The sequence below is a fragment of the Lissotriton helveticus genome, chromosome 3_1 (genome assembly GCF_964261635.1).
Source record: "Lissotriton helveticus chromosome 3_1, aLisHel1.1, whole genome shotgun sequence".
In the NCBI taxonomy this organism is placed as follows: Eukaryota; Metazoa; Chordata; class Amphibia; order Caudata; family Salamandridae; genus Lissotriton; species Lissotriton helveticus.
In genome coordinates this window covers 1,243,801,972-1,243,828,710 of record NC_136061.1, presented here as the reverse complement: position 1 = coordinate 1,243,828,710, position 26,739 = coordinate 1,243,801,972, and the positions used below count along the sequence as shown (strand labels likewise).

General features: G+C 43.9%; 1 protein-coding gene across 12 annotated transcripts in view; it reads left to right on the top strand.

Annotated features, from left to right (window-relative positions):
- Positions 1 to 26,739, top strand: part of PUM1 (pumilio RNA binding family member 1) — a 993,892-nt gene that overhangs the window by 549,778 nt on the left and 417,375 nt on the right. For 7 of the 12 annotated variants that reach the window (XM_078681891.1, XM_078681895.1, XM_078681893.1 and 4 more), the window contains one exon: positions 22,069 to 22,207. In XM_078681891.1, coding sequence (XP_078538017.1) covers positions 22,069 to 22,207 — 139 coding nt within the window. Of the gene's footprint in view, positions 1 to 21,672; positions 21,745 to 22,068; positions 22,208 to 26,739 lie in introns of all 12 variants that reach the window. The other 5 variants (XM_078681883.1, XM_078681889.1, XM_078681888.1 and 2 more) reach the window with 1 other exon arrangement.

Genomic DNA, 26,739 nt, shown 5'->3' with positions numbered 1-26,739 from the left:
CGCTCCGGTTCGAAATCTACTTTTCAAGTCCTTCGACGCGTAAAAACGTATTGAAACTTTACCAAACTACTTTCGATATCAATAAACGTCAACTCGACTCCATCAGCTCGATTCCGGTCGTCGACGCGGGCCGTTGGGCCTATCCACGCCGTGAGTCCTACACCTCATGGAAAGGACGCCATTCAAAAGATGCCCCGGGTGTGGAGCAAAGTTTCCACACAGTGACCATCACGAGGTCTGTAACCTGTGCTTATCGCCAGAACACGACGAATCCAGCTGTACAGCCTGTGCATCCTTTCGATCCAAGAAGACCATTTGAGATCGGAGGGCCCGTCGAAACGACATGCAGAGATCGGCTCCGGAACCGGTGGATATCTTCCACGAAGAAGTTCGGCTCGTCCCCGAAGAAGATTCAGACGATCTCCAGATCGTATCTGGGGCGGACTACTCCAATGACTCAATACCATCAGGTCAGCGCGTGAGTACTACTGCCCCTGCCCCATACCCAGCACCCAAATCGAAGGCAAAGGTCAACACTCCGCCTCCGGGGCCCAGTCACGACCGAAAAAACACTTCGAAAGCCCCGCCATCGAGCCCGGCTCTGAAGAAAATACTCAAGCCTTCTAGTAGCTCCTTACCGAGCAAGCCGCACGTGCCAATCCCACCAGCTCCCTCGGCACCGAAACCAAAACAAGTCCCGGCTCCGAAACCGTCGACTTCTAAAGACAAAACTATGAAGCCAGCATCTGACGCCTCGAGGCCGACGAAACCAGCTTTTACTCAAGCCAATATCTTCGATACCGAAACATAAAAGGCCTGATTCCGATGCGCTCAAGCCCTCGAAACAGCCTACAACTCCGAAAACAATACCTTTGGTGCCGAAATGTACGCCAAAGGACACAGTAACCACTCCTAAGGCTAAAGACAAGCAGCAAACACGCCCGGAACCGAAAAAATCGGCACCGGCATAGGTTCCGCAAGGAGAAGACCTTTTCCAACCTGATCCTCTACAAAAGATGATCTACATTGACCCAAAGACAGGTCATGTATCCACTACACCACACAGGAAGAGGAAGTCAGACACAGCACCTACACCTGCAGTGCTTGTCAAGAAGGACTCTGCCACATCTCCTTTGCACCCTTCTTCTCCTTCTCCTTCATCTCCTGTTACTCTTAACATTTCACCTCAAAATTCTCCTGAAAACTCTCCTCCTCATTCTTCACCACATACACCTCCAAATGATGAGGAGTACAGCTTAGGGGGAGGGGTAGACCCAGATGAGCCTTTTCCCTATGATCCAGATGTGGAGTACCCAAACCCACAAGATGCGCCAGATATTCCTGACCCACATTCATATCCATCAAAACCTTCTTCCTCAGAAGACAACATTGGTTTTGGGCACTTACTGAATAGGGCAGCCATCTATCATGGGGTCACCATGCATTCAGATGAGGCAGAAGTAGACTTCTTATTAGATACGTTTGACCAATCTCAAAGGTCTGTTCAAATTCTGCCTATGATTAAAGGGGTCATCAAACATGCTCCTGAAGTATTTAAAGATCCTGTACGTGCTAGGATTCTAAACCCTAGAATTGAGAAAAAGTACAGGTCTGCTCCTGGGGATCCTGCCTACATTAAAGGACAGCTACCCTTAGATTTCTTAGTCGTGTCAAATGCTAGAAAAAGAGCAAACTCACAGACATCAGGTGAAGCACCACCCCCTGATAAAGAATCTAAGGTGATAGATGCTTCAGGCAAAAGGATAGCTGAACAAGCAAGCAATACATGGTGTATAACTAACACACACGCCCTCCTTGCAAGATATGACGAGGCTCTCTATGATCAGTTAGAGACACTACTACAACATCTACCTGACCAATATAAGGCGCAGGCAAACAACCTTATACAAGAAGGCAAGTTAATTTCAAATGCCTCAATCAAGTGCGCACTTGATGTAGCAGACACTGCATCTAGAGCTGTAAACACTAGTGTCCTACTTAGACATCATGCATGGCTATGCATTTCAGGATTTAAGCAGGAAGTGCAAACTACCATCTTAAATCAGCCATTCAACCAACATCAATTGTTTGGACCAGAGGTAGACACAGCACTTGAGAAAATGAAGAAAGACACCGATACAGCCAAATCTATGGGAGCGTTGCAATCCACACAAGCCTAGAGGCTCCTTTCGTCGCTCCTTCTATAGAGGAGGCTCCAAACAGACTGGAGCAGACAATACAGCTTCCTTCAAATCCAATCCACAGACATCCTCCAGTAAAAGATATTTTAGAGGAGGTATAGAGGCAACAACAATAAAGGAATAGGTTGAGGTAACAACAATAATCCAACCTCTTCCACCACAAAACAGTGACTTCCCTCTGCTCCCCCCAACAGCACTCCACTCCTGTGGGCGGCAGACTAACACAGTTCCTACCTGTCTGGAATTCCATCACAATAGACAGGTGGGTAAGACAAATTATCCAGTATGGCTACTGCCTCAAACCTACAGCTATCCCTCCACACATACCACCCAGACAGCGTCCAATGTCTGCAGAACATCTTACACTGCTCAAACAAGAAGTCCTATCACTTCTTCAAAAGGACGCAATAGAAATAGTTCCTTTACAACATCAAGGAAAGGTGTTTACTCGCTGTATTTTCTAATACCCAAAAAGGATGGGACACCAAGACCACTTCTCGACCTCAGGCCCCTCAATCACTATATACACTCAGATCATTTTCATATGATCACTTTACAATAAGTGCTCCCATTGCTGCAACAAGGCGACTTCCTTACAACACTAGATCTAAAGGACGCCTACTTCCACATTCCTATACATCCTTCTCACAGGAAGTATCTGAGGTTTGTACTGGAAGGACAGCATTATCAATTCAAAGTCCTTCCATTCGGGGTAACAACTGCACCAAGAGTGTTCACAAAGTGCCTAGCAGTAGTAGCAGCACATCTCCGAAGACAACAGATACATGTCTTCACATATCTAGACGATTGGCTCATAAAAGCCAAGTCATTCAATCAGTGTGTCCAACACACATCTCAGACAATTCAAACATTGCACAACTTAGGGCTCACAATCAACTACCCCACCTACAGCCCTCTCATGTACATCAATATTTAGGGGCTACAATAAACACGACTACAGCTCTAGCGTATCCCAGTCCAGCAAGGATACAGAGCATTCAAGCCTTAGTCACAAAGTTTTAACATCAACACACTCTCCCAGCCAGGGTGTTCATGAGACTAATAGGCATGATGGCATCTTGCATCTTTATTGTGTTGTGAATGTATCTAGGACCCTATTTAAATATTCCCGATTTATGCCCTTGTGTGGTTATAACAAATCATATCCTTATAAAGCAATAAGAATCATATCCATATTTAGTCATAGCCAATGCAGTCCAAATACGGCAAGGCTACTCCCATAGACTCCTAGAAAGTACAACGCGTTCTTTAAACAAACCAAGCCTCCAGCAGCCCGGGAATTCTCCCTGCTTCTGTTTTGATTTGTCCAAGAACTCTTGGAGTCCTGAAAGAACTGCAGGTTCTTAGTGACGTCTTATGTCCAACCTTATGTCAAACCCGGCACCTTCCAGGTATAAATATACCAACAGCTGCCCTAACAGACACACGGTGGTTTGGAGCAGATCGGCTATCTACTTACCCGAAGCCCAGCTGTAACGAGAGCCGAAGGAAGCCGACCCTCCCATTGACGCACTGAGAGAGATGCTGTCTTTTCTCCTGCCGAGAAATCCAGCTCCAGTGTTTCCAGTCACCCTTGCGGGTTTCTGGGAGATCGAGTCTTGAGAACGAGATACAAGACCTCCTTCATTCTATAACCAAGGTACGGAGCTGATTAAATCCTTAGAGAATTCTTGATTCAGATTCTTGGCAAAAACTAACTTAACTTAAAACTGCAGCTCACTTACTCATTCCCACGTACTAGGCTTAGGTTAGGTACACCGGGGTAGGCGTATCTTAGAAGCACCAGTTGAGTACGTTTAGATAATGATTTTATGTATGTATATATTTTATCTATTTTAAACACGGTATGGCTTAGAAACTGTACCATGCTTTTACAGTATTATTTCATAATACTCCTTTTACTGTATGCACTTTACTTTATGACAAGTATTACAATTGTGGCAACTCACTTCTCTTGCATGAGAAAGAAGACTGTTCAATAAATAACCACTTTTATTGAAAACGCCCGTCTCTATTTCTCTGCGCTTCTGGTGAAACTAAGCATGCACGATTGACTGAGTAAAATAGTTATCTATTGTTTCCGCGACTCTGGAGATATACTCATTATTCTGGGGGGAGCAAAGTTGTCATGTTAATGCGGTTGTCAGAAGCTAATCCCTTCTTGTCTATTCAGGGAAGTTAACACCTCCTTGTTTACTCGAGAAAGTTTCTAGTGACCTCTGAGCTAGCTGGCATTCATAATTAAGCCTAACATATTCAATAGAGACCTAGTCGACCTCAGTCCTACGTCTAAACTATTGTTTGTTATTCCAATGCGCAGAGCCTATTGGGAATATAGGAACTACACTACAATTGTACCATATGCAAGACTGCGAATGCGTCCGTTACAGGAATGTCTAGCACAACAGGAGAATCAGGCTCAAGGACAACTAACAGACCTGGTGTTGGTGGACAGCCGCACACATCGCTCTCTGCAGTGGTGGAACACCAAAAACTTGACAAAAGGGCGGCCGTTCCGCGAACCTGTTCCACAAATAGTACTTAAAGCAGACGCATCTCTCACAGGATGGGGAGCCCATCTCCTACATCATACAACTCAAGGGCAATGGACCATTCAACAAAGATCGTTCCAGATCAACCACCTAGAGCTGCTAGCTATATTCTTAGCGCTCAAAACTTTCAAAGTACAAGTACAGAACAAAGCTGTCTTAATCTGGATGGACAACATGACAGCCATGTACTATATACAAAAACAGGGGGGGGGGACACACACTCTCCAGCTGACCCAGCTTGCACAGAAAATTTGGAGATGGGCCATTCCACAAAACATATATCTGTTAGCAGAACACCTTCCAGGAGCTCACAATCAGACAGCAGATCTGTTAAGTCGACAGACACAACAAATTCACGAATGGGAACTATTTCCGCAAGTTCTTCTACCATTCTTTCACAAGTGGGGTCATCCAGACATAGATATGTTCGCCACACATGAAAACGCAAAATGCCCAACCTTCGCCGCCAGGTTTCCACAACCGCTGTCCAAGGGCAATGCGATATGGATGAACTGGTCAGGCAGATTTGCGTATGCTTTTCCGCCACTTCCACTAATACCACTAATAGTGCGCAAGCTACGACAACAGTCACTCAAACTGATTTTAGTAACTCCCACATTGGCACGCCAACCGTGGTATACAACACTGCTAGAACTATCCCTAGTTCCACACCAAAAACGACGTCTGATACCATCCCTACTATCGCAGAACCATGGAGACATCAGACATCCAGACCCAAGCCAACTGAATCTGGCGATCTGGCTCCTGAGGTCTTAGAGTTTGGTTATCTTAACCTACCACCAGACTGTATGAATATCATTAAAGGAGCCAGGAGACTCACTACTAGAGCTTGCTATGCTGCTAAATGGAAAAGATTTGCCATTTACTGCAACAATAACCAAATTGATCCCCTAGATGCTTCCATCCAATATATCATTTACTACCTTCTACATTTACAAAGATGTAACTTGGCATATTCATCTTTACGCCTACATCTGGCAGCAATTGCAGCATATTTACAAAATAGACAACATGTGTCTTTATTTAAAGTGCCAGCTATTAAAGCATTTATGGAAGGATTCAAAAGAATCAGTCCTCCCAGGTTACCACCCTCTCCAGTGTGGAACCTAAACATTGTTCTTACAAGGCTCATGGGACCACCTTTTGAACCTCTACACAAATGTGAACTGCAATTCCTCACATGGAAACAGATTTTCTAGTAGCTATTACCTCTCTTAGGAGAGTTAGTGAGATTCAAGCTTTCATTATACAAGAACCTTTTTTACAATTACACCGTAATAAAGTGGTTCTCAGAACAAATTCCAAATTCCTTCCAAAAGTCTTTGCTCTTTCATTTAGATCAATCTGTAGAGTTACCGGTGTTTTTCCAAAACCCAGACTCTGTAGCAGCAAGAGCTCTACACACCCTAGATGTTAAAAGAGCTCTTCTCTATTATATAGATAGGACCAAATCCTTTTGCAAAACAAAGCAACTGTTTGTAGCTTTCTCTCCACCACATAAGGGCAACCCCATCTCTAAAGCTGGAATTGCAAGGTGGATTGTAAAATGTATACAAATATGCTATCAAAAAGCAAAACTTACATTAACAGTTCCTCCTAGAGCGCACCCCACACGCAAACTAGGAGCCTCCATGGCTTTCTTAAGGAACATTCCCCTAGAAGACATATGCTAGGCAGCAACATGATCTACAACACACACCTTCACTAAACACTACTGTGTTGATTTGCAAGCCAAGCAGCAAGCTGCAGAAGGCCAAGCTGTCCTAAAAACTCTTTCAAACTACTGCAACAGATACACGTGACCACCACTAGGGGAGACACTGCTGCACAATTGATGCAAAGTGTAGAATCTGCAGCTCGTATGCCTAGAACGGAAAATGCTACTTACCAGTATACATCTGTTATTGGCATGTAGAGCTGCAGAGTTCTACACGCCCTCCCGCCTCCCCGGGACCTGTATCTGTTCCAGTTTCATCTTAATTAGATGAACACATGGACATCCCTTTTTTATTTCTACTAACTCCATCATTTCCCATCATGGCGAAAAACAATCGAAGGATGGAGCCGTGCGCACTACCGTCCAAGGGAGGAGTCTCCTATCTCGTGACTACAAAAGACTTCTTCCAAGAAGATAACTACATGTAATCATCCGAGCCCAACACCAGGTGGCGATCTAATGCAAAGTGTAGAACTCTGCAGCTCTACATGCCAAGAACAGATGCATACTGGTAAGTAGCATTTTCCTTCTAGAGTGCTGCTTAGTTGTTGTGTCCTAGCCAAGAAAATTGGACTCAAACGTAATCAAATAGCCTTCAACATCAAAGCATTCAGCTTCAGAATTTTCACCATAGAGTGTCTAGGATTGAAAATCAAAGAAATTCGTGGGAACAAACCTTCACACTCTCTCGAATCTGAAAGGGTATTTGCATTGGAAAATGGAAAAAGAGTACCTCAAAGGGAAAAATACAGTGACACCTTAAAAAAAGAAAAGTGAATTTGTAATCAATTTCAAACAGGCAGTCCATATTGAGTGAAAAAAATTACCTTGATGCCAAAATGGCAGCTTTACATGAGGAGAAAACTATATGCAGGAAGTGGAGGCAAACCCGCCGGAGGGGAAATAACTCGTACCCATCAAGACCTTCACCTCCAGATGATTTCTCATTATATATAACACAGTAGTCATGAGAGCAGCAGACACACAGAGGGTACTACAGGATACAACTCGAAGAACAACAAAGTGAGGCTTGCTTTTTTATTAGAAATGCTTGTCCCTCTACAAAAGAAAAAACTTCTTGCCATGCTCCCTATTATTGGCCAGGAAAGAAGCCTTTACGAACCTGCTTCTGCGAATGTAGTCGCCTTAACAGTGGAGAAAAAATACAAAACTCATCAGAAGCTGACTGTGAATTGTGATGAACCTATGGAGTATGATGACATCATACACCCTCCAGTACCATTTGCCAGGTTATATGGGGTCCACTGCCAATGGCCACAGACAAGAGGACTCAGATGATCCAGTGGCTGTCACGAAGAAATTGCATAAATCCACGGTTGGGGCCTTTAAAAAACACATCGAAAGGCAGACATATCAGGCAACCAACCCTCCCAGTGACTATCAACTGGGATCCATCCCATGCAGAGTGGGGTGCACACATCAGGGCTCAAGATCAGGGGATGTTAGACACCACAGGAAGCAGTGAACCTCATAAATATGTTTGATCTCCACACAGTATTTCTAGTGTTAAAAGCATTCCACATGCAAGTTGCAGGGAAGGTAGTGCAATTCCAAACACACGGACACCATGATCTTTTACTTGACAAGCAGGGGTTGGCACAAGAGCCAATGCCATAACCAAGCTAGCACACAGAATTTGCAGATAGGCAATTTGAGGGAAACCTTCATTAAAACATAACACCCTCCATGAAGGCAATACATGGAGGCAAACATGCACCCCACTTGATAAGGAATCTCTCACAATTGGGAGCTTCACAAAGGAGTGGTAAATACAACCTTCCAGAATTTGCGAGCCCACTCTAAACTATTTGCGCACAACCAAATGCAAAATGCCCAAAAATGTATCTAGGTTTCCTCACCATGATTCCTTGGCTCTTGAAGACCTAGAGCTTGGGTACCCTTGCCTAAAAGGCATATGTATGAAAGTGTTCTAAAAGGTGCAGAGGGGTACCACCTGCGGATGCTATGCAAGAGAAACCCTATTGAATTACTTAATGGGATACATCCATTTTGCAATGTCTATTTAATTGAATACTTTCTTATGCCTCTAGACAGTTATTCTTGTTTGATGTAGTCCCTAAGGGTCCTCATGGAAGAATACTTTTTTTTTCTCCACACCAGTAAGTACGTGGTCCTGTAAGCTGTAGAAATGATGTCCACCACCCTATGAGGAAGCAAGATGGCGGCTGCTACTGCAGCCGAGTGAGGAGCTGTGTGGCGTCCTACCTGAGGTCCGACCGGCTAGCTGTTTGATGTCGCTGTTTATGTCAGCCCTTTCTGAGTGGAGTCTTCTCGCTTTGCCTCCGTCTCATTCCTGTGACATCTTGTTTGGGGCTGTTTGGTGCCGGTTGGTACCGTGCTTCAGGGACGGCGAGTTTTCCCTGGTCAACTCAGCTGAATCCAGAGCTGCGGAGAGTTGTCGAGAGTTTCAGTCCGTAGCGGAATGCAGGGAGAACGGAGGCGTGCAGAGGGCGGAATACGCTGAATTGCTGGCGTTTTGTTCGGAGAGCTGCAAGGCTGTAACGGAGACGTGGAAAGCCCTCATCCCGGTAGAGGTCGGAGCGGCTACGGAGCAGCTGTGAAAGGCGTATGACAGATGTGAGACGAAGGGCTGGGAGTGGATACATTGTTGCAAACATCCAGGCGTCCGCGTTAGTCGAGCAGGCTTGCTCTCATTTCCTTTATTGAAAGCACGATTGTCCAGGACATTTTCAATAGCAGTAAGTAGGTTGCAAGAAGCCGCAAAGAAATATGCCGCTACTGTGAATCTGACTGTTACTCTGATTGACTGTTATCTAGCACCGTTATACATCAATACATTAGCAGTAAGTAGGTTGAAAGAAGCTTCAAAGCCTCAAAGAAAACGATAGTATACGGAATAGCTGCTACTGTGAATCTGACTGTTACTGGGATTGACAGTTACCTGGCACCGCTATAATCTAATAGCTAACATACTATGGCCAGTGGCATCTGTATAAGGGCATTTAATATAGCTACTTCCCTGCTATCTATCAATCTATTTAGCTGTCTAACTGTTTACTGTTTAAGTGACCATTATGGCGCCTAAAGGCAGAGGGATAAAAACAAAAGCCGCTACTAATTCAGCTAATGCTGCTAATACGACGCCCAACACTGTGGAAAATACTGCAGCAACGCCAGCGACACAGCTTAATTCGCTCAATAGAGCTATCCCTGAGACTCTAGCTCGTCAGCAGAATGAGGTCATTAAGGAGCCAGTAATACCTGATTTATTTAAAAAGAAGAACATAACTACTTTATCCAAGAGTAGTACTCAGATACCTGGAGGTCTTATTCAAGGAAGTGTGCAAGGAGCTGCTGACCCATCTGGCGCTGTACCTAAAAACCAGGGTGCAAATCTCTCATCACAGTCCCCTACAAATTTAATCTTGCCCACAGCTGGAGGCGGAGTTCTTTGTACGGCCCGATTTCTGCCCGGCAACAGTGCAGCAACGTTGGAGGCTTAAACAGCTAATGGCACCAATTCAGTCTAAGGGGGGGGCAAGTATTTTTACTAAACTCTGCAAAACTCAAGGTGGTGCACAAGGGGGAAAACTATTTTCTTTGTGTCTGAGGTTAAAGCGCAGCAATTCTTAGATGCAATATAGTAGAGATGGGATAAGAGTCATACACTTTCCTCATGTTTTTTGTGGTTCTTTTCTTTTTTTTTCTTTTGCCTCCCTAGGAATAGGATTACTGTGGGGGCAAGGCACAATATGGGTCTGGTTGGCTCGGGTAGAATCACATAGTCTATACTCACTTTCCATCGATGAGGGCATTTGCCCTTAAGCTTCCGGTGGTGGGGTTCTGGGAGGAGGGTGGGCAGGGCGGGTTGGACTGCGGGGAGGGTGTGGGGGGGGGGGTGCTATGTTGGGTGCAAGAAAGTACAGCTGAAGGATGTTTAGTTTTGGTGTTTAGGATCTTTGTGTGGCTGGTGCCAAATTTTGGAATTTTTTGTTATTGCAAGCTTAATTGCAGAATTGTACTAAGACAAGAAAATGGTTACATTTTCGATTTGCTCCATTAATGTTTGTGGCTTAAATGACAAAAGAAAAAGGGGTATAACGGCTCAGATGTTTAAAGCTATACAGGCAGATTTAATCTGTATACAGGAGACCCATGTTTCTTGGACAAACAGAGGATGGCTCAAGGATCTCGGACTGGAGTTTGTGGGATGTTCTCGTCAAAGCTCTACGATAAGGGGTGTGGCCATTTTAAAGAGGTTTGGGCTGGGTGAAGTTAAAAGAATTAAAGAAGACCCATTGGGACGATGGGTTATTGCTGAATTCAAACTTGGGGGATCGACTACTACCATTTGCTCGGTTTATGCTTCTACTGTCGATGACCCCACAGTCTTGCATCAATTAAGTGTGGAGCTAGCTTTATGGCCACCTCGGTTAATATTATGTGGGGACTTCAACTTGCATTTGGATGAAACATTCGACATCTGTGGAAATATTGCATATGCAGGGAGAAAAAAGAATGTATTTAAGGCAGTTAAGGGGATTGTTCAAGAATATCGATTGATAGATGTGGGGTATGAAAGAAGGGGGGAACTTTTGGATGCACTTTTTTTTCTGCCCCTCATCAAAGACATTTTAGGCTGGATTACTTTTTTGTTGCTAGGACTTTATTTAATGAATTTGCTCAAACGGAATATAGGGTGTTACCAAAAATTATATCGGATCACAATCCCATTAGTCTTAGTTTTGACTTAATATTCTATTCAGCCCCCGGTCGTGGTCTTTTGATCGTAAGCTCCTGTTTGATTTATCCTACGTTGGGCATATGAATACTTGGATTCCTGAGTTTTTTGCCAATAACAGGGGATCCGTTTCGGCAGAGGTAGTTTGGCATACATTTAAGTGTGGGGTTCGAGGAGAAACCTTGAGCTACTCAATAAGAAAACAGAGGGAGACTCGAAAGAAAGAGGAAGCAGAGATGAATAATTTGAGACTGTTAGAGATTCAGCTTATGCAGGCTTGTAACAAGGGTTTAGCTACAGATACCATTATTAAGGAGCTATTGGCTCATAAGGTCAAGATCCATCAAGGATTTGCTTTAAAGTTTGCCCAGCAACTTGCAGCTTTTCGAACGGAGGTCTATGAAGTAGGAGAAAACTCAGGAAAACATCTGGCTAAGAGGGCGAGGCAGAAAGCTGTGTTAGCTAGTATTGACAAAATTAATAATACTGCAGGGATGACTGTTAACAATACTGCTGATACACTTAAAGTGTTCTATGATTTTTACTCTAAATTATATGCTGAGGACGTGGTAGAAGATTGCTCAGACTGGATAACTCAATTTACCGAATTGGATCTGAATGGTATTCTATCTACACAGGAGAGGGAGAAGATGGATCTGCCTATTACTTGGGAGGAGATTGAGCTGTCATTGCTGTCTTTAGCCTCTAGAAAAGCTGCAGGTCCTGATGCTATTCCTCTGGAGTTTTTTTAACCTTTTTCGTGGTATTCTAAGATTAGAACTGGTGGATTTATTTCTAAGAGCCCAACAAGGCATTGCCCCTCAATCATGGCATGACTGAGGGGCAAACTTTTTAAGAAACTGTGCTTCTTAAAAAGGGCAACCCCCCTCTGCTACCGTCATCTTTTTCGTCCCATTTCACTTATAAATGGCGATAGAAAATTTTTTACTAAGATACTTGCCTCACGATTATCCAATGTTATTTCTCCGTTAGTCTCCAAATATCAACATGGTTTTATCCCTGCCCGTGACACCGCAGACCATATTCGACGGGTGATTGCGTTTCTTGATTGGTCCCAGGCAACCCGGTCTAATGTCGGACTTATATTTTTAGATGCTGAAAAAGCCTTTAACCGGGTTGCCTGGGGTTATCTATGGGGCACTAAAAACTATGTATATCGCTCCAAAAGCTTGTATTCGAATTAATGGTCAACTTTCCCCTTTTATTTCAATCACTAGGGGCACCCGTCAAGGATGCCCCTGTTCACCTTTACTTTTTGCACTTTATATTGACCCTCTAACCGTTTTATTTTGGAACAAAAGATTAGACCTATTTATTTAGCCAACACTAACTACTGAGCATTGGCTTATGCCGATGACATTGTAATAACCACCACTGATGTCCAGACTGCTCTTCCGGCAATCAATGAGCTCGCTAAACAATTTGGATCATTCTCCAGTTATAAACTTAATCTGGAGAAAACTCAGATCTTATGTTCTGGAGATAATCCACCCTCGAATATTCCTACCATCTCAGAAGTCACATATTTGGGAATCAAGATATCATTGCCCATAGAGAATATACCGGAACTTAACATAAACCCCATGATAGCCCAAATTAACATTATGCTACAGCGCTTAGACCATTTACATCTATCATTGCATGGTAGACTTAACATTTTAAAAATGCTCATCCTACCAAAAGTGCTCTATATGTACCGCACTATACCGCTGGAATGCCATCCTCTCTGTTTTAAAAATTTAGAAAGGACTACCTCCAGGTTTTTGTGGGGCTACAAACGCCATCGGAAAGCCCTTAAAAAATGATTCTGAGTAAGGAGTGTGGGGGATGGAATGTCCCTTATTTTCTATTTTATTACTTAGCGGCAACACTCCAATTTATTAGTCCTCTTATAATTGGAGATAGAGCAAATATACCTGCTTGTCAAACTCCATCTATATTCGAAATGACTATGGGTGAGAAAGTGAAAGGTAGTTTCCTTAAGGTTGTCATTTACAACTTTCGCTAGAATGACAAGAATTTCTTTATTGGATCTTTTGCAGAAAAAGGCCCCTATAGGCTCTCTTTATTTAAGCTTGATTCAAGAATGTGGGGACGATATGGAACAGTGCCAGATGAAATGGGCTAATAAATTAGGTATCCCTGGTATTGATGTTTTGTCTTCCGTTAAGTGTGCTTCAGAATGTTTAATTACAGGGATGATGAAATCTCAGCATTTTATGTGCATACATGACCTTTATTACACTCCAAGTAAGGTTGTTAAGTGGAGTACGACCATTGGAAGAAGTGTAGCCGCTGTGGGTTACATGCAGCTAATGATTTGCATATGGTTTTTCTTTGCCCTAAACTTAAGGTTTTTTTTCAACAAATTGAACATTTTCTTGCTGTTGTTCTTAATTGCGATATTACGATAACCACCGAGATGGTGTTACTGGGCATGGAGCTTACTATCTCCAGACCAAAGCCAATAACCTACTTCTTATTTATTTGTTTGGCGGTAGCTAGAGCTTGCATTACTAGGGAGTGGATTAACTCAGACCCCCCTTCCTTTTTTATTTGGCGTGAAAAATTATTGTTTATGTATAATATTGAGTCTGCCATCTATAAGTTAAAAGGGATCAAAAGAAGAGCTTTGGGGGAGAAAATTTGGGCACCTATTGCCGATTGGATCTAATTACTTTGTTTGAATTTTCAAGTGTCGTATTTTGTATGTTTTCAAGCTGGATTCTTGTTCTTATGTATTGCTGTATTTCCTTGCAAGAAAATGATAAAACTATAAATATAAAAAAAAAAAAATGATGTCCACCAGAATCAGTGCTTACTCCATGTGGCACTCTAACCTGGTACTAGCACAGCTAATGAGACATGCTTTGAATTGATGCACAAAGCAGGTCTTGTACTGCTTAACTTTAAACTGCCTTTTGAATCTGTTACATCCTTGGGTAGAGGAAGTGAATTACAAGCCTGAATATTTGGAGAACCTTCCCTTCAGACACACATGGATAGAGTACTCATGAAGTTCAACCTTCACTTATTTTGTAAGACTGTAATGTATTATGAACCAGTTGATTAAGCTTCCTGCCCTTTTCTAATATCTGTAATGATGTTCTTGCTGGAAAACAAGCACTTAAGTAAAAAAAATGATGGTGCACACAACAGCAAATGGAGTTCTACCAGTTTTAAAGGGGACAGTTGGAAGATGGATGGTGCATACTATCCAAAAAAGTTGTATTCAGACAGGGAAAACATTTGATAAACACTGAAATCATATTCCATAAAGAGCAATATTATCCCTAGTTGCTAATGTATCGTTCAGTGACCTGTATGGTAGTGACATCATCATCCGTGCACACGTTTACAAAAGGCTGGTGGTGTTACCCATTCAAAAAGGGAGGGACACTTGGGTCAGAAGGTTCGTAAGCCCCTATAGTCCACTCACAGCGTCCACAAACTGTTGCCAAATAATCTATGCACAGCTTCTGAATTGAGAAGAGATTCCCGCTGCAAAAGGGAAGTTCTGCTCTGTAATCATATGCAACCTGCACGCCTCACCGAGTGCTATAGGGGTGAACTATAAGGCCAAGTCTCAAAATAAAACTGTACAATACAAAATACTTCTCGCTGTGTCGAGGGAAAATTACCCTGAAAATTGCAGCCAGTGGAGCATTGTGGGCCTACCTTTGACATAATAGGAGTCTGCATGATGAATCCTTCGCTTATCTCCCAAAAGGAGGATAAAAGTGGTATATATAAGGACAGTTTCCAGGCCCAACCTCTTGATGCTGAAGAATGTCCACCATGTGAATCCAGAATAGGTTCAAGCTGCAAAGCTGTTTTACAGGTAAGTAACATTTTCTTTATTTTACCACTACCCTGTAATGCTCTAGTCTTCTTGGCTTTTGAGGTTCTTATATGGCAACAAAGTCTTCTAAAACCTGCAGAAACATGATGAAATCAAGGTATAACCAGCCTAGTCCTCTTGTGTTCACTCACACCAGACCAGCCATCTTCTCTCAAAGTAATCTAAAGGTAACTTTTTTAGGTCGAAGCCTAGAGCTGCACACATGCATATTCTCGCTGGCGAGATTTAGTGTTTTCAGGAGGTTTCAGTAACGGGCTTTAAGCCCCGCCCCTTTTCCCATTGGCCGGCATCACCGTTTATGCTAAACGGTGGCCGGCCATTAGGAAAGAGCTTGTGGTGACATACACTTTTCTCTATTTCTGCTGTCCCACTTGGACGGACTGATCTGACTTCCTTCTGCCGTAAAAACTTTGTTATCTTTATGAAGTGAAACATATGGGCCCATAAAGATGACAAACCAAAGTAAAGCAGGCCGAGGCCAGCCAAGTGGGGCAGCAGGAAAACAGAAAAGTATATAAGGCTGTTGTTTATTCTGGCTAATGTTTTGTTTTCCATTTCCTATTTCGTTCTGTCTATAACAAGCCTCTGAATTTCTCATGATAATACTGCAAATAATGCACGGGATGTGTTGGCCTAATGCTTACAGGTAGTAACATACAACTCTAAAGCTAATGTGCTCTTGTTTTACAAGTAATTTATTTTAAACGCGTTATTCCTATGGGTGCGAATGCAACTCCAAGACTGCATTGATGTTTAAACTGAAAGGATAGCAAACAAGGAGTCCCGGCTACACGGAGTCATTTGGTGCCCTTACCCTATGCCACAGACACATGCAGAAGCCAGGAGGCGGGAGCTTGAAACAAATGAACAGCAGGAAGCATGCATCCTCGCGAGAACACTGACGTGAATGTTGTCTGACATCTGGTAATGGACGCAAGCACTATCGCCACCTAATAAGTGCCCGTATTCACTCTCGGTGCGTGGTAAATTGATTTAGTAAAATCTACATCTGTTTTCTCTTCTCACCTAATAACTTCTTAATGAGTTCTAAGGGCTTGTGCTGAAATCCAGCACATTAGCACTAATGGATCAGAGGGCACAGACGTAGGGAGTCGCTGATATAGCATGGGAAAGGTTAAAGGTTACTTGCACATTTTACTTTTGGGGGTTATAGCTCGGCGCCTGGGAATAGTGCCATTAATGGTTTTATGGTGTTGTTTATGGACTAATGGATCAACCCAGATCTTTATAAACCTATTACTTTACAGCTGATGCTGCTAAACCGCAGCTCACCTCAGTGTCATGTATGACAACACTTCAGCATTCATTTTGTGGAAAGGCTCGTTAAGAGGTTGTCTTAGAGACCTGTTGATGAAATGTTGTACAGCCCAGATCCGAGGAGCAAAGTCGCACTAATGTGCAGCAAGTCGTCGTAACCTTTGCCTGTCTAAGTATCCACTCTGCTCTCTGACAGGAAATCTTATTTTGGAAGCACTGTGAAGCCCGGGGCTCGCGCTTTTGCCTGCAGTCTAACTTGGTAAATTTAAAGAGCCGCTCTCTTTGTGTAGGCTTCGCAGCGCTGGTTAGTGCTAGCTCCTAGTTGGTAGTTATTATTCTGCTCAGTTATAATGAAGGCTTCCATTTTCGTCACACTCTACTACACACACTCTACTACACACACTCTACTACACACACTCTACTACACACACTCTACTACACACACTCTACTACACACTCTCTACTACACACTCTCTACTACACACTCTCTACTACACACTCTACTACACACTCTCTACTACACACTCTCTACTACATTCTCTCTACTACACTCTCTCTACTACACTCTCTACAATACTCTCTACTACACACACTCTACTACACACACACTCTACTACACACACTCTACTACACACACTCTACTACACACACTCTACTACACACTCTACTACACTCTCTACAATACTCTCTACTACACACACTCTACTACACACACTCTACTACACACACTCTACTACACACTACTACACACACACACTACTACACTCTCTACTACTCTCTCCTATTCACACTCTACTACACACTCTCTACTACACACTACTACACACTCACTACTCTCTACTACACACTCTCTACTACTTACTCTACTACTACACACTACTCTTTACTACACACTCTATACTATTCTCTTATACTCACTCTCTACTACACTCTACTACACTCTACTACACTCTACTACACTCTACTACACTCTACTACACTCTCTACTACACTCTCTACTACACTCTCTACTACACTCTCTACTACACTCTCTACTACTACACTCTCTACTACTACTACACTCTCTACTACTACAACTCACTCTACTACTACAACTCACTCTACTACTACAACTCACTCTACTACTACAACTCACTCTACAACTCTACTACTACAACTCACTCTACAACTCTACTACTACAACTCACTCTACAACTCTACTACTACACACTCTCTACTACACACTCTCTACTACACTACTACACACGCTCTACTACACTCTACGACACTACTACTCTCTACTACTCTCTACTACTGTCTACTATTCTCTACTACTCACTCTATACGACACTCTGCACGACACTCTGCACGACACTCTGCACGACACTCTGCACGACACTCTGCACGACACTCTGCACGACACTCTGCACGACACTCTGCACGACACTCTGCACGACACTCTGCACGACACTCTGCACGACACTCTGCACGACACTCTGCACGACACTCTGCACGACACTCTGCACGACACTCTCTCCGACACACTCTACGACACTACTCCTCACTCTCTACTACACTCTACCACACACTCTACCACACACTCTACCACACACTCTACCACACACTCTACCACACACTCTACCACACTCTCTACCACACTCTCTACCACACTCTCTACCACACTCTCTACCACACTCTCTACCACACTCTCTACCACACTCTCTACCACACTCTCTACCACACTCTCTACCACACTCTCTACCACACTCTCTACCACACTCTCTACCACACTCTCTACCACACACTCTACCACACACTCTACCACACACTCTACCACACACTCTACCACACACTCTACCACACACTCTACCACACACTCTACCACACACTCTACCACACACTCTACCACACACTCTACCACACACTCTACCACACACTCTACCACACACTCTACCACACACTCTACCACACACTCTACCACACACTCTACCACACACTCTACCACACACTCTACCACACACTCTACCACACACTCTACCACACACTCTACCACACACTCTACCACACACTCTACTATTCTCTACTACACACTCTACTACTCTGTACTATTTTCTACTACACACTATTTTTTACCACACTCTGCATCACACTCTGCATCACACTCTGCATCACACTCTGCATCACACTCTGCATCACACTCTGCATCACACTCTGCATCACACTCTGCATCACACTCTACTATGCACACTACTACGCACACTACTACGCACACTACTACGCACACTACTACGCACACTACTACACACTCTACTACTACTCACTCTCTACTACTCACTCTACTACTCACTTCCTACTACTCCCGCTACTACTCCCGCTACTACTCTCTACTACACACTCTCTACTACTCACTTCCTACTACTCTCTGCTACACACACTCTACTACACACTACTACACACTCTACTACACACTACTACACACTCTACTACACACTACTACACACTCTACTACACACTCTACTACACACTCTCTACTCGCACTCTACTACTCGCACTCTACTACTCGCACTCTACTACTCGCACTCTACTACTCGCACTCTACTACTCGCACTCTACTACTCGCACTCTACTACTCGCACTCTACTACTCGCACTCTACTACTCGCACTCTACTACTCGCACTCTACTACTCGCACTCTACTACTCGCACTCTACTACTCGCACTCTACTACTCGCACTCTACTACTCGCACTCTACTACTCACTCTCTACTACTCACACTCTACTCACTTCCTACTACTCTCTGCTACACACACTCTACTACACACACTCTACTACACACACTCTACTACACACACTCTACTACACACACTCTACTACACACACTCTACTACACACACTCTACTACACACACTCTACTACACACACTCTACTACACACACTCTACTACACACACTCTACTACACACACTCTACTACACACACTCTACTACTCACTACTACTCACTCACTACTACTCACTCACTACTCACTCTACTCACACTCCTACTCACACTCTACTACACACTCTCTACTACACACTCTCTACTACACACTCTCTACTACACACTCTCTACTACACACTCTCTACTACACTCTCTACTCCCACTCCTCTACACACTCTACTACTCACTTCCTACCACTCTCTAACTCTACTACTCACTCTACTACTACACTCTACTACTCTCTACTACTCACTCTCTACTACTCACTCTACTACTCTCACTCTACTACTCTCACTCTACTACTCTCACTCTACTACTCTCACTCTACTACTCTCACTCTACTACTCTCACTCTACTACTCTCACTACTACTCTCACTCTACTACTCTCACTCTACTACTCTCACTCTACTACTCTCACTCTACTACTCTCACTCTACTACTCTCTCTACTACTCTCACTCCACTACTCTCACTCCACTACTCTCACTCTACTACTCTCACTCCACTACTCTCACTCTACTACTCTCACTCTACTACTACTTTCACTCTACTACTCTCACTCTACTACTACTTTCACTCTACTACTCTCTACTACACACTATCTACTACACACTCTCTACTACACACTCTCTACTACACACTCTCTACTACACACTCTCTACTACACACTCTCTACTACACACTCTCTACTACACACTCTCTACTACACACTCTCTACTACACACTCTCTACTACACACTCTCTACTACACACTCTCTACTACACACTCTCTACTACACACTCTCTACTACACTCTACTACACACTCTCTACTACACACTCTCTACTACACACTCTCTACTACACTCTCTACTACACTCTCTACTACACTCTCTACTACACACTCTACTACACACTCTACTACACACTCTACTCACTTCCTACTACTCACTTCCTACTACTCTCTGCTGCACATACTCTGCTGCACACACTCTGCTGCACACACTCTGCTGCACACACTCTGCTGCACACACTCTACCCCTCTCTACCTCTACGCGCACACATATGCATATATATATAGATATATATAGATATATATAGATATATATATATATATATATATATATATATATATATATATATATATATATAAAACAATGTTCCTGCTCACCACTCCACGGTGAGAAAAACCAGGTAAGGACCTCTTGAACGTGACTTCGTCAGAATAAACAAGAGAAGGCAGCAAAGACTCTCCAGTGAAAGCAGGATGTTTATTTCACACAAATGAAATTAAGACATGGTGTCGTCCATATGCATATATATATATATATATATATATATATTTATGTGTATACATATACATACATATATATACATCTGCATATCTATATAAGTACATGCATACCTATACATATATGCATACATATGCATGTTATGTACGTGAAAGTTTGAAAAATACTAATAAAAGCAAAGCTAAAAATAACCTAAAAACAAACAGAATTGCTTTAATTTAAACGAGGGCGAGACCTATTGCATTTTCAATGCTTGTTTACCTTTTCAAACCCTGACGGATGTACAACATTATGATGTAGACTTGGGTGCCTTAATTTGTATATCTATTTTATCATCACTCATCCCTCACTACCAAACACAATGGTAGTGGAATGTTCAATCATAAAAACATTTTTAAAGCATTCTTACAGGTCAGTAACTTAGTTTCATCAACAGTGATGGTTAGAAAACCTCGTCGGAGCAAAATGTCATAATGATGCCAAATTAGTGCCAACGTTAGTGAAACCATGCTACAAAGCATTGTTCAGTTGAGGAGTTTTATTTGGTGACATTATTCCCTACTACCTTTTTCTATTTTTGTACACTGAGATGTGCTTGCATCTCTTATTAGGCAGTCGGTATCTGTTTAGAAACCCTGGCTGCGTCTAATCTGTAGGGGTGATGTCCATTTGAAAGAAAAGCAATTTCCTCTTTATTTTTTACCATTGGATTCCAATGTACTGCTATTAGAATATGTGTAATAGTACAACTGTAGATGTATACGTTTTCCAAATCTAGTTTATATGTGCAAATGTTTGAGCGGGGTTATTAGGTTTGCTATTGTTGTTGCAAATGCTTTTTTGCCTAGGCAGAGCCCCTTACTAATAGGCCTGGATGGAGTTGTCTGCAACTACCTGGGTTCTACATTGGCTAGGTTTTTTTGATGTAGTTATTGACCATACTATTTCCAAGTAAGGGAGGGTGGCATAGATGGCATTGAATGTATTGCTGGGTGCATTACACACAATACCCTGTGTCAACATTTTAGGTCAACCTCCTCTCCTCCGAACTGGACCGGGCAGAATCCTGTGCACCTGCATCATTGACATTTTTGCAACAGGTGAAGAGAAATCTGTTAATTTTGCTTTGATGAATTTTGCAACTATAGCAGCATCTAAAGGTTTAGTAGCCTGCATGTATATTCTCAAAGTGTATCTTTAGATTGAGCCGCCTATGACTTCTATATGTCATTGTTTCACCATTGTGTTAGCAGAACACTGCTGTTTGATTGTATATTGGTTTGAAATTAGTAATGCTAGGATGCATATTGAAAATCTCAGTTTGGCCATTTTTCACTTTGGAATTAACGTACATTTCCATCTTTGAAATATGGGTGTTTTTTCAGGAAAGACTGTAATTAGTATGCTTTCTTTGTCACTCTTAGGTTCTACGTGCAGGAGCCAACCAGCGCCCTCTTACACCAAATCAAAATCAACAAGGACAGCAGACCGACCCACTGGTGGCTGCAGCAGCTGTGAACTCTGCCCTTGCTTTTGGGCAAGGACTTGCTGCTGGAATGCCAGGTATAGGTATATGGTTTATGGTTGTTTCCAAAGAATAAATCAGTTTGGTAGATGTTTGAGAATTACATTGTTGCTTTAGTCTGGCAACTTTCATGTGGAATCTTTAGAGCATGGTAACAGAGGAAAATGAGACCATTGTCCCCTCTTCAGTTATCAGTAATCAAAATTACGTATTTTAATTTTTCTCTATGTATACAATGGAAACATTTCAATGCAAGCATGTTGAAGGCTATACTGGTTGGCATTATTAAAATAAGTCACTGGGGCCCATACACATGCCAGCAGATATGGGACCTCTACTTTTTTTAGATGCTGGTTTTGCTGGGTGAACCTATTCTAGACTTGGTCTTGAATTATCTCTGAACCAGCCACTGTGATTAACTTGGCCATCGAGCCTAAACCTATAGTGGCAAAGTACCAATACACCATCTTGGTTGTTTTTTTCAGCCTCTGGATTACGAAACGCAAAAGTGAGCCGTGGGTTGCGGCTGAATTTCCAGAACAGAAAGCCACATTAATTATAACAGAAATGACTAAAAGTTTAGGGACAATATTGAAACACCCTCGGTCTAAGATGTCTTCAATCCTTAGGAAGACCAGATTTGAGAATGCAACTTTTGTAGAATATTGTTTTGCGGTATGAATCCTTTTCTGGATTCACATGCTGTGCATTATTCTGACATCTAGTAGTTGGTTCCAGAATAGGCTTTTTTTTTTGCTTGTTTGGGGCGTTGTTGTCCACCATTTAGTGCATGGTCCATCCCTTGTGTGGCGTCAGACGGCACGCTGAAAGTTCCTGTGCTTGGTATCCATCTTCAGATTCTTTTTTCCGCTGTTGGGTCTGGAAGCAAAGTGAGACACTCCGAAGATATGGATAAAATCCCTAAAAGAATCAAAGAATTTGATTGAAAATACCATGTATCATCGACTACAAAGACAGCGGAGAAGAAAAAATACCTCTGTACTTATTACGTTGGTGGCCCAAACGCAACAACGCACATGGATCAAATAGGGACCATGGAAAATACCCTTTTCAAATTCTGCCTAAAGTGCCACCACAAGTGTGCTCAATGTGATTCACACGACTTTTGTAACCTCTGCCTGCCGAGGGGTCACAAGGATAAAGACTACGAGGCCTGTACGGTGTTCGTCTCAAAGACCCTCCCTCGGCTTTCAGCGTACCTTGAGTATCATTACGCAGCCATGCTCCAAAGCCAAAAACAACCTTCGCTGAGGGACTTGGTCCTCTCAAGCGACGAGGGTGACCTGGGAGTAACCGCAGAATCGACACACGGGGGTCCGATATCAAGATACTCCAAGGGGACGCTGAGAAGAGGTGTACCGTGAAGAAAGCGACAAAGGACACAGAGAAGAAGATGAACCAGGTAAGAAACCCTCAACCGTCGCAAACCAAGGGCCACAAAAAGGGGAAAGATTGACGAAATCAATACTAAAAGAAACAGCACACCATATGGTCCACATAAAACAATACCTTAAGCTCAATATCCACACAGTAAACAGTGCTCATATATCTGACAGACTTGCTTGACAGTAACATCAACTACTCAAGCCTGAAGGTGTACCTGGCAGCAGTTGTAGCCTACACCAGGGAAATTCATGTAAAAGTTTCTTCACAGCACCCATCATCAAAAGATGTCTTGAGGGGTCCAAGAGAATTGCACCCCAAGAAAGGCTCCAGCCCAGATGTGGAGATGTCCTAACACAACTAATGACAGGACCATTTGAGCCTTGCACAAAGCAGAACTCCAATATATCACCATAAAGACTGCCTTCTTAATGGCAATAACATCTCTACGACGAGTAAATGAACTACAAGCGTTAACGATTGAGAAATCATACATGCAAATCCACAAGGACCATGTTATCCTAAGGACACACCCTCAATTCCTACCTAAGGTAGTAGGCAAATTCCACATGGACTTAAGCATACAGCTAGCAGTTTTCTTCCAAAACCTGCAAACACGACTAGAAAGAAGCCTTCATACCCTGGACATAAGAAGGGCTTTACTACACTATCTACAAGAGACAAAACTCCATAAAGCCAATCCATTATTCGTCTTACTCAAGGTCCAACCAAGGGAGCACCCGTGACAAAGGGGACAATTGCACGTTGGATTGTAGATTCAATTCAAGCTTGCTATGCCTCAGCAGGAAAAACTCTTAACACACACCCAAAGGCCCACTCAACAAGGGAAAAAGGGGCAACCCTGGCCTTTATGGCAAACATGCCAATAGACACCATATGTGCTGCGGCGACATGGGCATCCCCACACGCATTCACCAAACATTACTGCGTGGATATACAGATGACTAAAAAAGCTCAAGTGGGACAAAAAGTACTTCAACACCTGTTTGCAAAGTCTTCCTCATCTTACCACAGCCACCCCAAGAAGGGTAAACCGCTACATAACCTAATGCAAAGCATACAAATCCAGAAAAGGATTCCTGCTGCAAAACGAAATGGCTACTTACCTGTAGGAGTAGTTTTGCAGCTTGAAGTGTTCTGGATTCCCATGCCACCTACCCACCTCCCCCCAGAGGAGGAATGCTAACAAGTGGGATAAGATATCACGAAAACCAAAGAACTAACACCCAGAGACAACAAGATTTAAGACATTGCATAGAGAAAAAAGGGGGGAAAAAATCAAAAGATGGCTACCATGCACAGGAACGTCGGGGTGCCGTCTGATGTCACACAAGGGATAGACCCAACAACAAATGGTGGTTGACGCCCCAAGCTAGCAAAAAAGAAAAACAAAAAACAAAGGGTTCGAGGCATGTGGGCTGCTAAATTCATATCTTAGCATTAGATCGCCGCCTAGTGTTGGGTCCGGATGATCGCACATTGTTGTCCTGGAAGAGTCTTCGAAGTATCCTGAGATAGGTGGCTCCTCCCCTGGACTACAGTGCGCATGGGCATCGGCTCCATCCCCAGATTGTTTTTTTCCGCCATTGGGTTCGGATGTGGTCCCGACTTCTCTTTGTCGGAACCGAGAAAAACTAACTTTTTCAGGCCAGAAGGCCTTGTATTTTCTAGCGTCGGTATTGTTCGCGCACGGTCTCGGGTTCTTCCAACTCTTGAAGTCGGATTCAACGGAGTCTACACTCTTCGAACATCGAGGCCTTCTCATCGCGACACGACTACAACTTTACAGCATGGAGCGGAGTCCGTCTAGCGTCGGTATTGTTCGCGCACGGTCTCGGGTTCTTCCAACTCTTGAAGTCGGATTCAACGGAGTCTACACTCTTCGAACATCGAGGCCTTCTCATCGCGACACGACTACAACTTTACAGCATGGAGCGGAGTCCGTTTAAGTACTGTCCGCTCTGTGGGTCCAAGTACCCACATATAGACCTCCACCCGGTCTGTAACAAATGCCTTTCACCGGACCATGACGACGGCAAGTGTAAGGATTGCGCTCAATTCAGGTCGAAAAAGACTCTCAAGCTTCGGCGCGCGGTGCGCCTGGAGGCCAGACAAGCAGCCCCCGATCCAGAAAACATCTTCGGCGACCAGGAAGAAGATGAACAGGGTCATCTTCTCCAAATCTCCCCACCCGAAACGGAGGTCGAGGCGGATCCGGAGGACGACGACGGAGTCGCGGGTCAAGACCTTCAATACGTCGACGAGGTAGGGGACGTCGAAGAGATTTATGGGGCCGCGGCAGATAGCTCTGGAGACGAGCTATGCCCCGAAGGTTTCGAAGATCAAGATCGGGTCACGGGATCGCCAAGTGGCCTTACCCAAGACCCAGTGCCGCAAGCCACGGCCCCGCCATCAGGCCCGGCCACGGACGTACTTGCTGGGCAAGCCGGATCGAAACCGAAACCTGCGGTGTCGACGACACCTAAAATGGCCGACCCGAAAACGAAACCGAAACTTATGGACTCGAGCGTCCCTAAAATGGCGGCCGGCCCACAAAAACATACTGCACCCGCTGCCGCATCGGCTCCGTCGGGCTCCGGTCCGCAGAAGCCGAAGAAGTCGATCGATTCCGCTGGAACGAAATCGGCGCAGGAGGAGGGATCCTCTAAAAAGGGTGGTCGGCACGGATCAACCGCTGCGACACCGTCCAAGCACGCCAAGGCCAGCAGCGTAGTGGATACGGAACCGACTCAAGCGCACGGATCAACTGCTGGCACGTCTGCGCATCGGTCCAAGGACTCTGGGTCGGCGTCAACGGCATCGGCGCCCAAACCTCAGAAGGGCCACCATCACGTCGGTTCCGAGGGGAAGGTCAAGACGTCCTCGTCAGCGCCAAAAGCCACTGTGGATGAAGCGTCTCCCATCGCCGCTTCGCTGCAGAGAATCAGGGAAAAGGCCGCTGCTACGTCGGCTCCGTTACCGTCGCCTCAGACGCCGAAGGATGCTCCGGCCAAGCCTAAAAGCAAGCTTCTCTTCCTTCTGCCGCCGAAAGAGGCTCCGAAGGCTTTTTCTACAAAATCGACGCCAAAGAAGGCGGATTCTTCTACGGCAGGGGTACCTTCAAGTCGAGAACTCGGATCAGAGG